General features: G+C 38.1%; 1 protein-coding gene and 1 long non-coding RNA gene across 2 annotated transcripts; one reads left to right on the top strand and one right to left on the bottom strand.

Moving 5' to 3' along the window:
• Nucleotides 1-3821: 3821 nt before the first annotated feature.
• LOC140328424 (uncharacterized) lies at nucleotides 3822-5940 on the bottom strand. Its single transcript, XR_011920287.1, has 2 exons — nucleotides 5749-5940; nucleotides 3822-4591 (listed from the first exon to the last, which is right to left on the bottom strand). It is a non-coding gene; the product is annotated as an uncharacterized lncRNA (long non-coding RNA).
• Nucleotides 5941-5963: 23 nt separating this feature from the next.
• On the top strand, nucleotides 5964-10140 carry SSR3 (signal sequence receptor subunit 3). The gene is made up of 5 exons (XM_072408012.1): nucleotides 5964-6181; nucleotides 7254-7380; nucleotides 9077-9175; nucleotides 9495-9626; nucleotides 9972-10140. The coding sequence occupies exons 1-5, from the start codon at nucleotides 6049-6051 to the stop codon at nucleotides 10036-10038; spliced, it is 558 nt and encodes a 185-aa protein (XP_072264113.1). The 5' UTR covers nucleotides 5964-6048; the 3' UTR covers nucleotides 10039-10140.
• Nucleotides 10141-13735: the final 3595 nt, after the last annotated feature.

Below are 13735 nucleotides of genomic sequence, written 5' to 3'. Positions count from 1 at the left end.
ACTGGGTGATCAGAAGGGGAATAATCTTTTAGAATCTTTTTTTTCTAGATTTTCCTCCTTTAAAATTGGGTGCGTCTTATATGCCGGAGCGTCTTATACGCCGAAAAATACGGTAAATATGCTATGCTATCACTATATTTTGAAATATTTTATTTAGGACAAAAAAAGTTGTGCCCTTGTGGGAATTTGTTGATCAGCTTTAAAATCAGCATTGACTATGTAATGTGCTGTTTCCTAAAAAAAAAAACAAAGGAAATACATGAAAAAGGTACAGCTGCCCTATACCTCAAAAAACTAAGATGTTTTAAAAAAAAATGTTACCAAGAAAATGCAAATGAAAGACCAAGGTCAGCTATAGATGAAAGTACCCAATCAATCTCAGTGATGTTTGTGCGTTGGATTGACATGCAAAGCAGAACGCAGCGAGATTATTTAAATCAGATGGGGATATATGGCTTCATGGAAAGTATGCAGGCAGTGTAATAAAGTCAAACAAAAGGAAGTGGATTTCCTGTTAGCATCTGAATTTTTATGTTTATTCACCTTGTCTGCAGCAATACTGGGTCCAGTAACATTTACATTGGTGCTGAAAACAGATTAAAAAAAATGTACATAAGGAAGGAGCACTGTGATAAATGATAGTTCTGGAGTTCCATCTAGTGGAATACAATGGTATATTTTAAATCAGGTAACTTGACATCCATCATTACAGAGACTGATTCACCAGCAGTGAATTAAACATTCATTTCTTTATGGCAAAATATGGCAACTTCAAAAGATTTTCTAGTACAAAATCATTTGACTGTATACAGTTATAACTAAATTAATTACACGATGAGGACACACATTTAGCACTCTCAAAAACAACAATATTTGCCATGTATCAATGCAGATTATTGCCTTTATAAACCAATGTTGTGGACATGGATGGCAGAATCAATGTCAATCTTGCAACATTTATATCTGTAGAAAACAAGGCAAAGTCTTCTCTGTGTAACCTTGTGTATTGCACCATGGCTTACAGGCATTCTTCTGCTGCAATTAAACCCTTAGACAATTTTAAATAAATGGCATGCTTCAACTGATTTCATGTATAGTATTTATTTCCTAGAAATGGAGTTTATTTTGCAGTTAGTTTAAATACCACAAACTAAGCGTGACTGTGTTCAGCTTTCATAAATTTCATAAAAATTGGATTCTATTTACGTTTTATGTTCTACCTGCCAGCTTTCTGACATGTAGGCATATATAAGAAAATTATTATATAAATGAGCAATTGGACCTGATTCCTGAATGTGACAGTCTAGTCCAGTGTTTTTTAATCAGGTTTACTCCAGAGATTGCTAGGAGTTCCTTAAGCAATGAGCTATTTGTGCCTCTGGGTTTAATTACCTCTGACATTCATTATCTATTTGGCTATCTGTAAAAGTGGCATTTTTCCCACTGGCCAACAATGTAAGAGACATTTAACCCACTGACTACCAGGTAATGTACCATTATTAGGGCTTCTCCTAATTATTGGCAAGGGTTCCCTAAGACAAAGATTTCTCTAAAAAACAGCTTTTTTTTATATGAAGAGAACATACAGGTTAATGTCAGGTCACTCTAAGCTTTAATATATCCAGCCCAATGGATCTACTATAAGAGGTCCCCAAAATGGTGTCCCCCATACCAACAATTAGGCTTCCCTTTTGATTGCTAAGGTGGAAAGACAGTTCTTTTATACATGAGGTTAACTGTCCTTTCAGCTTTTGCTGAGCCATCCTCGTCTGTACAGGCAGATGTGTTTCTAACTGTGAAAACAGAACAAAGAAAAGTGGAGCTGTTGTCCTTAGTAATGCAAATCTATTTTTAATATGCCTGCTTTCAAAAGTCGTTTTATTTGTATAAGATGGAAAAACAAATGTGAGCAGATCTCTTATACAACCCACATGGTCAAATAGTTCCACTTCTGAACGTTTTATACAGACGATCTTCCTTAGATTAACTTTCTGTATGGCTCTTCTCGTGTCTTCAGACTATCTAATGTCTCTAAATAACTGAAAGTTGGTTCATGGCAAGAAGTAAAATTTAAATAGATACTCTGGGAGGATTGTTGGAGGATTGTTAGCATTGCACCACACGCTAATTCTCACACATGTCATAGGGTTTTCTTCTCCCAACAGGGAAGATTTTCATGGGTTTTAATCGTGCTAAATATGGACACTAGCACCACAGTATATGTTAAAATCGATATAATATACAATAAATTGCAATGTAATAAAAGACTTATCACAAAAATGCTTGCAAAATGCATAAAATGACAATTTCACCAATCACTTGATTTATTTTGATAAATAATAACTTTTACAGTCCTTAACGCATTTCACCAGTAGGCTTCATCAGAAGGACAGAGCGTTATTAGTACCGCATCTATGTGTTTATTAAGATAGTGGTTAATAATTAGATTGGTATTAGGTCATTAAGGCATTGAAGTTGAAAAGCAAGATTGTTTATTCAAAATCTATAGCACAGACTTTTTTTATGCGGTTAAGAGAGACATGACCCCGTAGTCCTAAAGGTAGTCTCCACAGTATATATAGTCAAAAGGATCAAATATCACATTTAGTAGTATTGTCTTCAAAATTGAAACAAAATGGAGCACCCTTTTGCTCTTTAATTTGTTTGTCCTGCTGCGGTCACAATCTTACCAATTGCTGTCTGAACTATATACACTGTGGTGCATTAAAAGAGACTACCTATAAGACTATAGGGTCACGTCACTCTGAACCGCATAAAAAACCTGTGCTATGGATTTTAAATAAACAATCTTGCTTTTCAACATCAATGCCTCAATGACATAATACCAATCTAATCATTAACCACTATCTGAATAAACACATAGATGCGGTACTAATAACGCTCTGTCCTTCTGATGAAGCCTACTGTTTGGAACGCGTTAAGGACTGTAAAAGTTATTGTGTATCAATACAAATCATGTGATTATTGAAATTGTCATTTTTTTGCATTTTGCAAGCATTTTTGTTATGTTTTTATTATATTATACAATAAATTGCAAATAATTGTTTTAACATAAAGTGTGGTGCCAATGTCGATAGTTAGCACCATTAAAACCCATGTAAATCTTCCCTGTTGGGGGAAGAAAACCATTTGATCATGTCAAGAAGTATTATTTGCAAGTTCTTACCATTATTGTAACCCTTTTGCTCATTCATACCCTGAAAAACATAAAATACAACTGATAGTTAAATACTAAAGTGACACCATGCAAAATGTCCAGACTTAGGCTATGTACACACATGCAATAATTGTCGTTGAAAAGGATCTTTCACGATCCTTTCCAACGACAAACTTTTCAGAAAAGCACAACATTATTTTAAAATAAAGGTTGTTTTTTCATTTTATTTATGTAGAAAAAAATAAATAAAAAGTTTATAAGCAATACAACAAATATAAACAAATAGCAAATATAAGATCCCCTAAACAGGGGAGTCAGAATTTGACGTGTTTCGCAGTAAAAAACTGCTTTATCAGGATTAATGGTACCCTGCAAAAATACAATATATCTATCCCCAATATAAGATAAACTGGCAGAGATTTGTGAAGATGGCAGGTATGAATTATTTATGAATCCAGTATGGAACACAATCCAGGTTGAGTGCACATGGTAACACAGATTTATTGAAGAGAAGTAAATCCAGCAACTAAAAAGGAATTCCTGCTAATATTAAAAGTCATGGATCTGCCTGCCATGTTCACTCCTGTGCTGCCAAACTGACTGTTTTAATGTTATTCAGTCTCACTTATCTCTCAGTGCACAGTTTTGTCCGACCACCAGATGACAGCTGAGCTGCACAAAAAATACCAGAATTGTTGCAGAGAGAAAAAAATAGCATTTAGAACAAGAAAGGCAGGGTATATAACAAAACAATGCTAGCAGGCAGTATATGGCAGGAGGGGAGTGTGAGGGTGTAAATGCAGGGTACGGTATGTACAGTACAGTACTGTTAGAGTATGACAGAGGATATTTTGAGCAGCAGAGGAGTGTGGAGGGTGTAATAGTGGGTGTATATGCAGGAAAGAAGTTTGGAGGGTAATAAAGCAGGCATATCATTAAACCTCAACATTTTCTCTTTACATAAAAGAGTAGACCCTTCTAAATAAAGTAAAAATGTTTTTTTTACATGAAACACCCTTTAAAAAAAAATGGGTGCAGCAGCACCTCTTTAAGTCTTGATCACCACTACAGAGCCTCCTGGGATAATGAGAGCGCAGAGTCTCCTAGAATATGTATGTCATGCATCCCCGGAGGCTCTGGATGCTCCTTCTGTGCATGGGCAGAAAGGGCATTTTTTCCACCAAGAGGGAAAGAGATGCTGATCTCACGCATGTACTGTAAAATTGGCTCTCTTTTTTTACCCCTTCACAGTGGCTATGTCACTCGATCTCACCCCTGCACAGTGCAAGATTGGATGATGTAGCCAGAGGACAGAAGATGGGGGCGCCCGTCACTTCCTGTATGCTAATACGAAGAGGAATTCCAGGACCGCACGGGACCAGATCGTAGGAAGGACCAGTGCCATGGAGGGATCTGCAGGAATAAAGGTAAGAGTAATTTTTGTATTTTTAGCTTAGTTCCGTTTAAGTTTCATGTCTACAAATATTGAAGGAAACCTTCCTATTGGGGCAAAGACAGCAAAAACCCAACACTTTTCTATTTAATGTTAAAAACCACAAAAGACCATGGCTGTACGGTGCAGAAAAGAAGGTATAATGATTGTCGGACAGCAGCTGTTCTGTGAGTCCTGCCTATAAACCAACAGGGAAAAGAAGTAGATTGTGTGACATCAACCTTAGGGCCAGGCATTAGGACAGGGTTGGCTACAAGACAGCATAGGCAGTTGTCTAGGGCAGCCGTGGCCAACACCTGGGGGGGGCGACCAGCTAGAGCCCTGGACCATGTCTCCCGTATGGATTACAGGCTCAGGGCGGTGGGTGGGTTGTGGGAGTACAGACCCCCAGATCTCCTAACAGTATGTCATATCAACTTGAAATTTTTAGGGTACACAGGGGGGGCCTCATAGCTAGCAGTACTCCAAATTTTATCTCCCCACATTTAACAAGTTTCAAAATTTGGGGGTCATAATATTAAAAACTAGTGAAAATTGAACATCGGGGTTGCCGTTTTAAAGGCGTGTCTAGAAGCCCAAAATTAAACATACAAATTATGGACCCCTTGGGGCCACCAACATAGTGACAAGGAGGTGTGACCCCCCTAGATTTATACCTACCAGTCACAAAACTAGAAATGTCATACTACACTACCCTGACCACTTCCCTACTTTGAATCCCAATTTCTCTGGAACGGGGAGATGTACAAAACCAAAAAATGTGGGGGACACTTGTGGCTAACACCCCTTAAAATGTCATCACTAAGGCATCGTCAGAACATTAAATGCCCTACCCATCAAAATGAACTGCCCTGTTACACATTGCTGGGGGCTTCTATTGCCTGAACCCCGATTTCTCAGGAACAGGGGGGGGGGGTACAGGTAAACAAAATAAAGGTGCAAGAGGGGGACACGTGTGGCTAACACCCCCTAAATCTCCATTGCTACATCCTGCAATGAAATGCAGTGAGTTGCACTTTAACTATGACTGCTGCCTTTCCTTTACAAAATATTGGTTGCCTAGCTGTCCTATTTGTAAGGCGTCTTCTCTGTAACCAAATACTCAGCATTCTGATACCTAGGAGGGACAGCCATCTATACAGCTCTGTGATATGAACTGCAGTAACCCGCCCTGTCAGTGTGATCGACAACCACTAGCCACGCCCATCTTAGAGCAGCTTCACGTCATTGGACAGGTCACAGGTGTGCGGAAGTAAATAGCAGTGGTTGTCACACGTAGCTCGCGTTTGCCCCGCCCTATCTGTGGATTTCCGGTTCCGGTCTCTTAATGCTGACGTATCAGTAAAGGGGGTTTGCTGACGGCTGCTGAGGAGGGTCAGTCAGTGTGAGACGTGTCGCTTTCCTCTTCTAACCGGTCATGGCTCCCAAAGGCGGTAACAAGCAGCAGTCCGAGGAGGACTTATTACTGCAGGACTTCAGCCGCAACCTGTCTGCCAAATCCTCCGCACTCTTCTATGGGAATGCCTTCATCGTGTCCGCCATACCCATCTGTAAGTCAAGCTGCCCGGGCCTCCATGAGAGCCCATTCATCCTACAGACGTGGCAGGGGGCCCTTACTGTGCTGCTCTGTATATATCGCACATGTTCATCTCTGAGCAGGCCTCGGGGGGATTGTTATGGAATGCCACGTAGGAGCGCCATTACCATGTCCTGTGCAGTGCTGGGGAAGGAGAATCAAACCTCTTCATGGGGGGATTTACTCCATGCCCTGTCCAGAGGAAATATCTCCTGAATATCTCCCCCCTATTGTGTGTTACTTCCCCCACCTCCTAGATTGTAAGCTCTTCTGGGCAGGGTCCTCTCCTCCTCCTGTATCTGTCTGTTATTTGCAAGTTCTATTTATTGTACAGCACTGTGTAATATGTTGGCGCTATAGCAATCCTGTTTAGTAATAAGTTACATAGCTATCACTATGTCCCTATTAGACTTGCTCTTTGTTGCTGGTGACAACTCTAAATAAATTCCAATAAGTTCCAATGATAATGATCACCAGGAGATGATGGGTTGTCTATAGACTTACATCAGCAATAAAAGCTTGGCAGGACTTCCTATTCCTTTTTATACAATACAGAATTGGCTTTAGGTTCACATTAGATGGGATTTCATATTCTGTAGCTCCAATAATGGGCCTGATATAGCTCTCCCAAGGCTAGAGAAGATACAATTTCTTTAGTGAAGCTGTGTGATCCAGCAAACCTCGATTGGATTTCCTAAAAGTCATTTGCAAGCAAATGTTTTGAATCCAGGACCAGATCCATTCCAGGTTTGCTGAATCTCCCAGCTTCACTGATGAAAGTGTATTCTCTCCAGCCTTGGATAATAAATCAGGCCCACTAAGTCAGGTTGCTGGGCAGTAATAGGTCCAAGATTGTCAGTTTCTGCAGACACCAACCTAATAATAAATTCAGATATTTGTGCAGTTTCTATCCAGCAATCTGGCCTCCATTTTTTTTGTCTCTAGGAACTCCACTAGATGTGTGATATCTATCTATAGGTTCTGGTGATGATATAATACTTAGTGTGTAATGTCTGACTGATGTGTTTTTATCATTGTTATTGCAGGGCTGTACTGGAGAATATGGCACATGGATCTGGTGCAATCTGCTGTCCTGTACAGTGTAATGACCCTTGTCAGCACATACCTGGTGGCCTTTGCTTACAAGAATGTGAAATTTGTTCTTAAACACAAGTAAGTAACTTTAAAGGTAGAGTTGTAGCCTTTGGATGCAAGACTCGCTGATGTTAAACATATGAAAACATAATACAAGTAAAATCCTGCCTTCACATGTGAACTGTGTAAAAAGTATATAAAATGTGATTTGTTTTGCAAGTCATTTAAACCCCAAATATGAAAGATATAGGCAATGGTTTGATATGGTAAATCTATCCTAATTTTAAATGGCATTAACATAATTAGGGAACCACATGTAACCGTAAGGCCAAGTTGATGCTAGTGATATTTTAGCATGACTTTAATACCCCAAGATGTCTGCTGTTGGAACACTATGTTCCCTGCAGGAGTTACAGGCTTTTGCATTTTTAAGCATTTGCAAGCAACACCAATTCAAGACTTTGGAGGCACCCCTAGATGGGTTAACAAAACATACAGAAACACTACCGCTTTCAAAGAATATTAAATGAATGATACCCTTCAGTTCAGTGTTAATTCATTGCATGGGCTTCTGAGTGGTAAAACCACTTGAAAAAACTTGTAGTCAGAACCCATCCTAAAAGTTGTGTAATAAAATTAAAAGAAAATCATTGGGGTAAACACCTCACAATAAATTAGGTTAACATGATTGGGTAAGCGAGAACTTTATTGAGGCAAAGTATCTTGTGAAAGACTACACATGCAAATACATGATATTAGAACATTTTAAAAATTATAATCGGATATTGGTTTCAGTTTAAAACAAACTACATTCTGTAAATATTTTAGCAACTAGGACTACAAGTTTACAAATATAAAAATTCAATCTGCAGCCCAGACGTGTCAGCCAGTAAGCACATTCTATGACACAGAATCTCAGCTGTGTATTTTAAAATAAAATATTTTACTTTTAAAACTAGCAACTGATTTAATGTCCTCTTCATAAGAGGCAGTGCAACATACCCAATTACAAACTTATTGCTGCCTTTAAATTCAAAATGAACATATATTTTCCTTAATCAATTTCTTGTTTTGTTTTTTTTTTAAATCTTGTCCTGCTTTCACTGAAAAGCTGGTTTTAAATGACTTTGAACTGTGCAAACACATCGTTGCCTCTAGCATGCACATATTGTAATAAATATAAAATTTACATACATGCATAGCCTGTGTTTTATTTGTATTACCTTCTAGAAGGGTTCACTCAATCTTTTCCATAAAAACTGCAAAATATCTGTTATGATTTATGCTGGCTGTTTTGAGTGGTTACTGTAAAATTAGGTCAAAATGCAGGGAAGGCCACCCACCTACAGCTTCTCCCCACCCAACTTAAAAGAAAATTGTGGGGAGAATATCGCAGGTACCAATAACCTTTTCCAAAGAGGGTGTTGCATCAAATTTCACACTTTACTAACCATTTCAGAACTTCCTTATTCTGGATCCACCTGCGTAAAGTGTTACTCAACCTATTCCGTATCAGAGCCTCCCATTGAAACTGATTTGTGTGTTTGTAATTTTGGAAAATAATGGATAGTTGCTTTTGTCTAAGTTAATGATAATGTTTGTGCATAAAAGATAATCATTTTCCAGAGTACTTCAATCCATTTCCCCCCCCCCCCCCATTCGCTTTACACACAAAACTAGATTTTTAAATATAATTACATACCCTGATCTCACTACTTGCACTAAATAGAATACTGTATGGAAGAACATTTTTCAACCTAAATTGCCTTTGCAGGGTTGCACAGAAGCGAGAGGATGCTGTCTCCAGAGAGGTGACCCGCAAACTGTCTGAAGCTGACAATAGGAAGATGTCCCGTAAGGAGAAGGATGAGAGGTAAAGAATAATGTCTGATTTTTATGTCCACTGTAACTGTGTGATAATCCTGTTTAAATTGGAGAATTTTAGTAATTTTTTGTGTATTTTGGTCAAATTTTTTTTTACGTCCCACCACCTGTTGAAAACCTGTATACATAGATCAATAGCTCAAGTTACCAGTTGACTCGGTCTAAAGTTTTTAATGTCTAAAAGACAACTTCCAGATTTTTTTTTCTTTATGCCACTATTTTTAAGTTCAGTATATTTTTACCATGTTATGTTATATTTTACTAACCTATTAGGGAAATGTTTAAGAAATTGTTTTATCTGATTTCAGGATTCTTTGGAAGAAAAATGAAGTTGCTGATTATGAAGCCACCACATTTTCTATTTTCTACAACAACACACTCTTCCTGGTTGTTGTCCTTGTTGCCTCCTTCTTTATACTTAAGAACTTCAACCCCACAGTGTATCCTTTTCCTAAAAATTATGCCAGAAAAGTGGTTATGCACCATGATGAATATAATTTATGGTAAACCAAATGTGCTTATCTTACTTCAGGGTTTTTTATCTGAGGGTATTGATAGTTGGTTATTTTTTTTATAAACTATTATTCTAGTGCATGTTACTCCACTGTGTAATGAAGAACTTCATTTTTGTAAATAAGACAAGTAGAAGTGGAATATAATAGCAGCCACATACATATGTGGAAATACTACTTCGGTAGGTGTTAAGGTTATTATTTAAATTGTGTTTTGTGTGTGGATTGTTTCATGTATATTATTGCATTAGTTTCCTTAATTTCTCCCCACAGAAATTACATTTTGTCAATAAGTGTTTCTTCAGGTCTTATTGCTCTGCTATCTACAGGATCAAAGTAGCTCTGACTGACAACTGACTGGTGCAACAAGCATGTATTTGTTTGTTTTTTTTATTTTTTAAGTCTGCAAATATGTACAATAAACATCAATTTGGGTTTCTAATCTTATTGCCTTTATGTCCCTTTCCTTTGTATTTTTTTTTTAAAGTACATGTATTACGATAAGGCGGGGGTGTAAAACTCAAATTACGTAAGGGGCCGTAATCTAAAACAGACTAAGACACGGGGTGAACTTTTCATTAAGATAGGTAGTCTTAGTAGAAGTATAGATCCTTCCTCAGCCTGAGACACACCATATCATGTCTTTCTTCTTTGTGAAGCATGAACATATATTCTCTTACCCGTCTTTCATTAAATGGTCTCCCTTCTGCATCAACCTTTCTCTTTTTGGACATTTTATGAGTGATTGCTTTTTTGTTCTCTAGCAGCTTTTTCTGGGTGTACCTGACCTATCCTGGCCTGTTTATGTGAAGGGAATGAACCCACTGACTATGCTGAGGTGGATGCCTGTGTCTCTGAGTCTGGAGACATTGCTAATATAGCATCCCACTGAGATTCCATACCTGGAGCAGTAGCAGCATACTACTGGCAGCAGAAACGGGACTCTGGCGCAGTGTGAGTGTGAAAGAGCAACTGGGGTACCTTCTGCCTGCAGCGTGGTCAAGCACTTGTGTGGCTTGCCCTGTATCTACCTAGCTTTCTGGGACGGTCCTCCTGCCTGGAAATGTTGGGTGCTTGGATGCCGGCCACATAAAATGGGCCATGTGTTTGACACCTGTGCCCTGAATTTTCTCTGCTGGTTAAATGCTTGTGGATTTTTTTTTAAATCTGGTGCACCTCAGGTTCTGAGGTTGCCGTATTTTTGATAGTCAACCTGTAATTGGGTTAACATATAGAACACGCACATGAAAATGCCAATATTCGCAATTTACACTTGTGTTGCACCAGTAGATGGCACTGCATCCTCGTGTATACTAGTAGTATTTTTATTAATAATAATAAACAGTATTTATGTAGTGCCAACATTATGCAGGGCTGAACGTTAAGGTATTGCAAATGACAGAAAAGGCCTGTGACACAGGAGGAGAGGACCCTGCCCAAAAGAGCTTAATAAACTCTTCCCATCTGAGATGATATTAGGGTTTGTTACATATTTTACACTAGGATATGGAACCTTCTATTGGTGACCAGCAATAATAAAACAATGGTGTGTTTGATTGTGTAAACCTTGTCAAACCATCCATTTTTATCAAATGAAAGGACTCTTTTACTTACTGTGTTTATTTCATGTTTTAAAGCAATAAATAGTATTCAACTGACATATTTTACATGAAACCCACTTTGGCTATCTGCCACCACTATAACCTAATATTCAAAGTGTTGTGCTTGGATTAATCTAGAAATATATAATTTTATAATAAAATGGATGTTTACTTTACTAAACACACTACTACTGAACACAACTTTATGTAACAAAAAGCCTGTCTTACGAACAGTACCTGTAAATGTAAGCATTTATAAATGCAAATGCTCAGGCTTTGATGGCTGATATTTGGTACTTGCAGGTTAGTGTACAGTTAGCATTACTCATAGTTAATAAGCCATCCAATGTACTGAGATTCTATACATGTATATATTGTAGTTTTTTTTTTATTTGGAACCCCCATTTTACCTAAAGCCGAAACTACTGTATGCATCATAATTGCTACATTATCCTTGTTCATGGTCAGCTATTGATGAGCACAGAATAATATATTGGTCAGAGCACACACTTGTTTTCCCCAAGTAGAATCCCAGTTTTTCATGTCATAATCTGGGATCTTCTGCTCACTAAGGTTGGGTTGTTTTCTATTAATTTTAGTGCTCTGCTTTTTTTAAAATAAATTATTTTGACTAGACATATATGAAAGAAAATGTTGTGCAGACCTCTAGAAGTCTTTACTGGGAGGCCTTTAGATTCATGCTTTGTATAACCACACTCAATCATTTAGGGGATAGGGTTTCTTGCACTACAGGCCTGCCTCATTTACTAAACTAAGTGAAATATCCTTTGCTAAGTAAATATTCTTTAAGCACAAGCTTGGATTTGTCTAATTTTTCATATTAAGCTGTTTTTGTTTGCCTTTCAAAATGCTGCAGTACGACATACTGTACTATTTGCCTCCAAGGAAAATGTGTATGTGATACAAGAGCAAGTGTTGAGGTAATGTATTTTTTTGTGATTGTTTAAGAAAAATATATTCTAAATTTAAAAGATATGACAATTAAAACATGACAATTAGTACATGTGATCTGCTTTGTTGTGGCCCTTCATAATGAAAGTATTGAAGCAGTTTGTTTACAATCTGACAGATTTCTGCAGAGTTAATAACTAAATTTTGGTAATTCTCTTTTCTGTAGCCTATGATTCTCACAGCAGAACAAGTCTGTAATTTCCCTTCCCCTCAGCAATTATTGGCATTTTCAGTGGTGTACACTGTGGAATTGAAGACAGAAAATGAATTTAGAATTTCTACTTGGCATAAAACAGAACTATTGAAGCTACGTCTGAGCTTAAATCACTGATGGCAGATGGTAACTTCACTAAACAAAAATATATTGCTTTTGATAGTAATCCAGAGTAGAATTGTTTTAGTAATGTTATAAACATTGCTAGAAGTATAAGAACTTACTGATGTAGTTTTCTCAATCTGGTTTCCTTTTACCTTGCTTAACTAGAAAGACCTAGCCAGCTAATCATGTCACGTCCAACTTCATTATGAAGCAGAATCAATCACACTCCCTGAGGCACCATATTTGATGCCTTCATTAAAGAATTATAGTATTGTATGGTAATTTCGATCTCTGCCTAAGATTTAACTAGTAGATGGCCTAGACAAGTCCTAAATGGAAACTTTTTTGGAAGATTTGTACCATAGCTCCAATGGATGCCAACTTGATGAGAGTGAAAATAATAGAAACAGGTCTGGGGTGCATGTGTCCCCCTTTTTCTTCACAACATAAATGCCTTCACTGTCTACTTGTAAATGTACCTAACCTGTTAGCCTATCAAACAGGATAACAAGTACCATGTAATCAACAAGTGGGTCAGCATAGCAGTCTCAAGGCAATTTTTTTGTTACCTGACCAATGCAGACATGCTGCCATGTGGAAAATGAAGTATGGTATATTTAATGTCATCAGCTGAATTACTGCAATTTAAGGTTAAAAGGTGCAGACTCACAAACTCTGTTGATTGGAAACACAGTGCAGTGTACCATAGCAATTGCACTTGGTAAAATATCCTAATCTGTTTATCCCTAATACATGTTACACAATGATATACTGGTTTGTGTTTCTGAACAAAGAATTAGACGAGCCGTTATCTTCTATTTACACTGTTTGTGTTGTGATGTCCCCCTTAAGCTACGTACACACGGCAGATTTTTATCGCCCGATAATCGGCATCGGCCAATTATCGGGCGAAAATCTTCCGTGTGTACAGTCGGTGTCGTCCATCGTCCGGACGACCGACCTGCCGGATCCACGGACGATGGACGACAGCCGATCGTAATGAAAGGGAAGGGGAGAGCGCGCAGCAGGGTGCCGCTCCGTCGCTCTCCCCCCTCCCCTCTCCATAGAGCATGAACGGTGCTGTATGTACAGCATCGTTCATGCATCTTGCAGCCCCTTGTCGTTGGAAAGGATCGTGAAAGATC

This window comes from Pyxicephalus adspersus, chromosome 4 (assembly GCF_032062135.1).
Source record: "Pyxicephalus adspersus chromosome 4, UCB_Pads_2.0, whole genome shotgun sequence".
In the NCBI taxonomy this organism is placed as follows: domain Eukaryota; kingdom Metazoa; phylum Chordata; class Amphibia; order Anura; family Pyxicephalidae; genus Pyxicephalus; species Pyxicephalus adspersus.
Note: the sequence above shows the minus strand (reverse complement) of the source record. Positions and strands in the feature narration are given on the sequence as shown.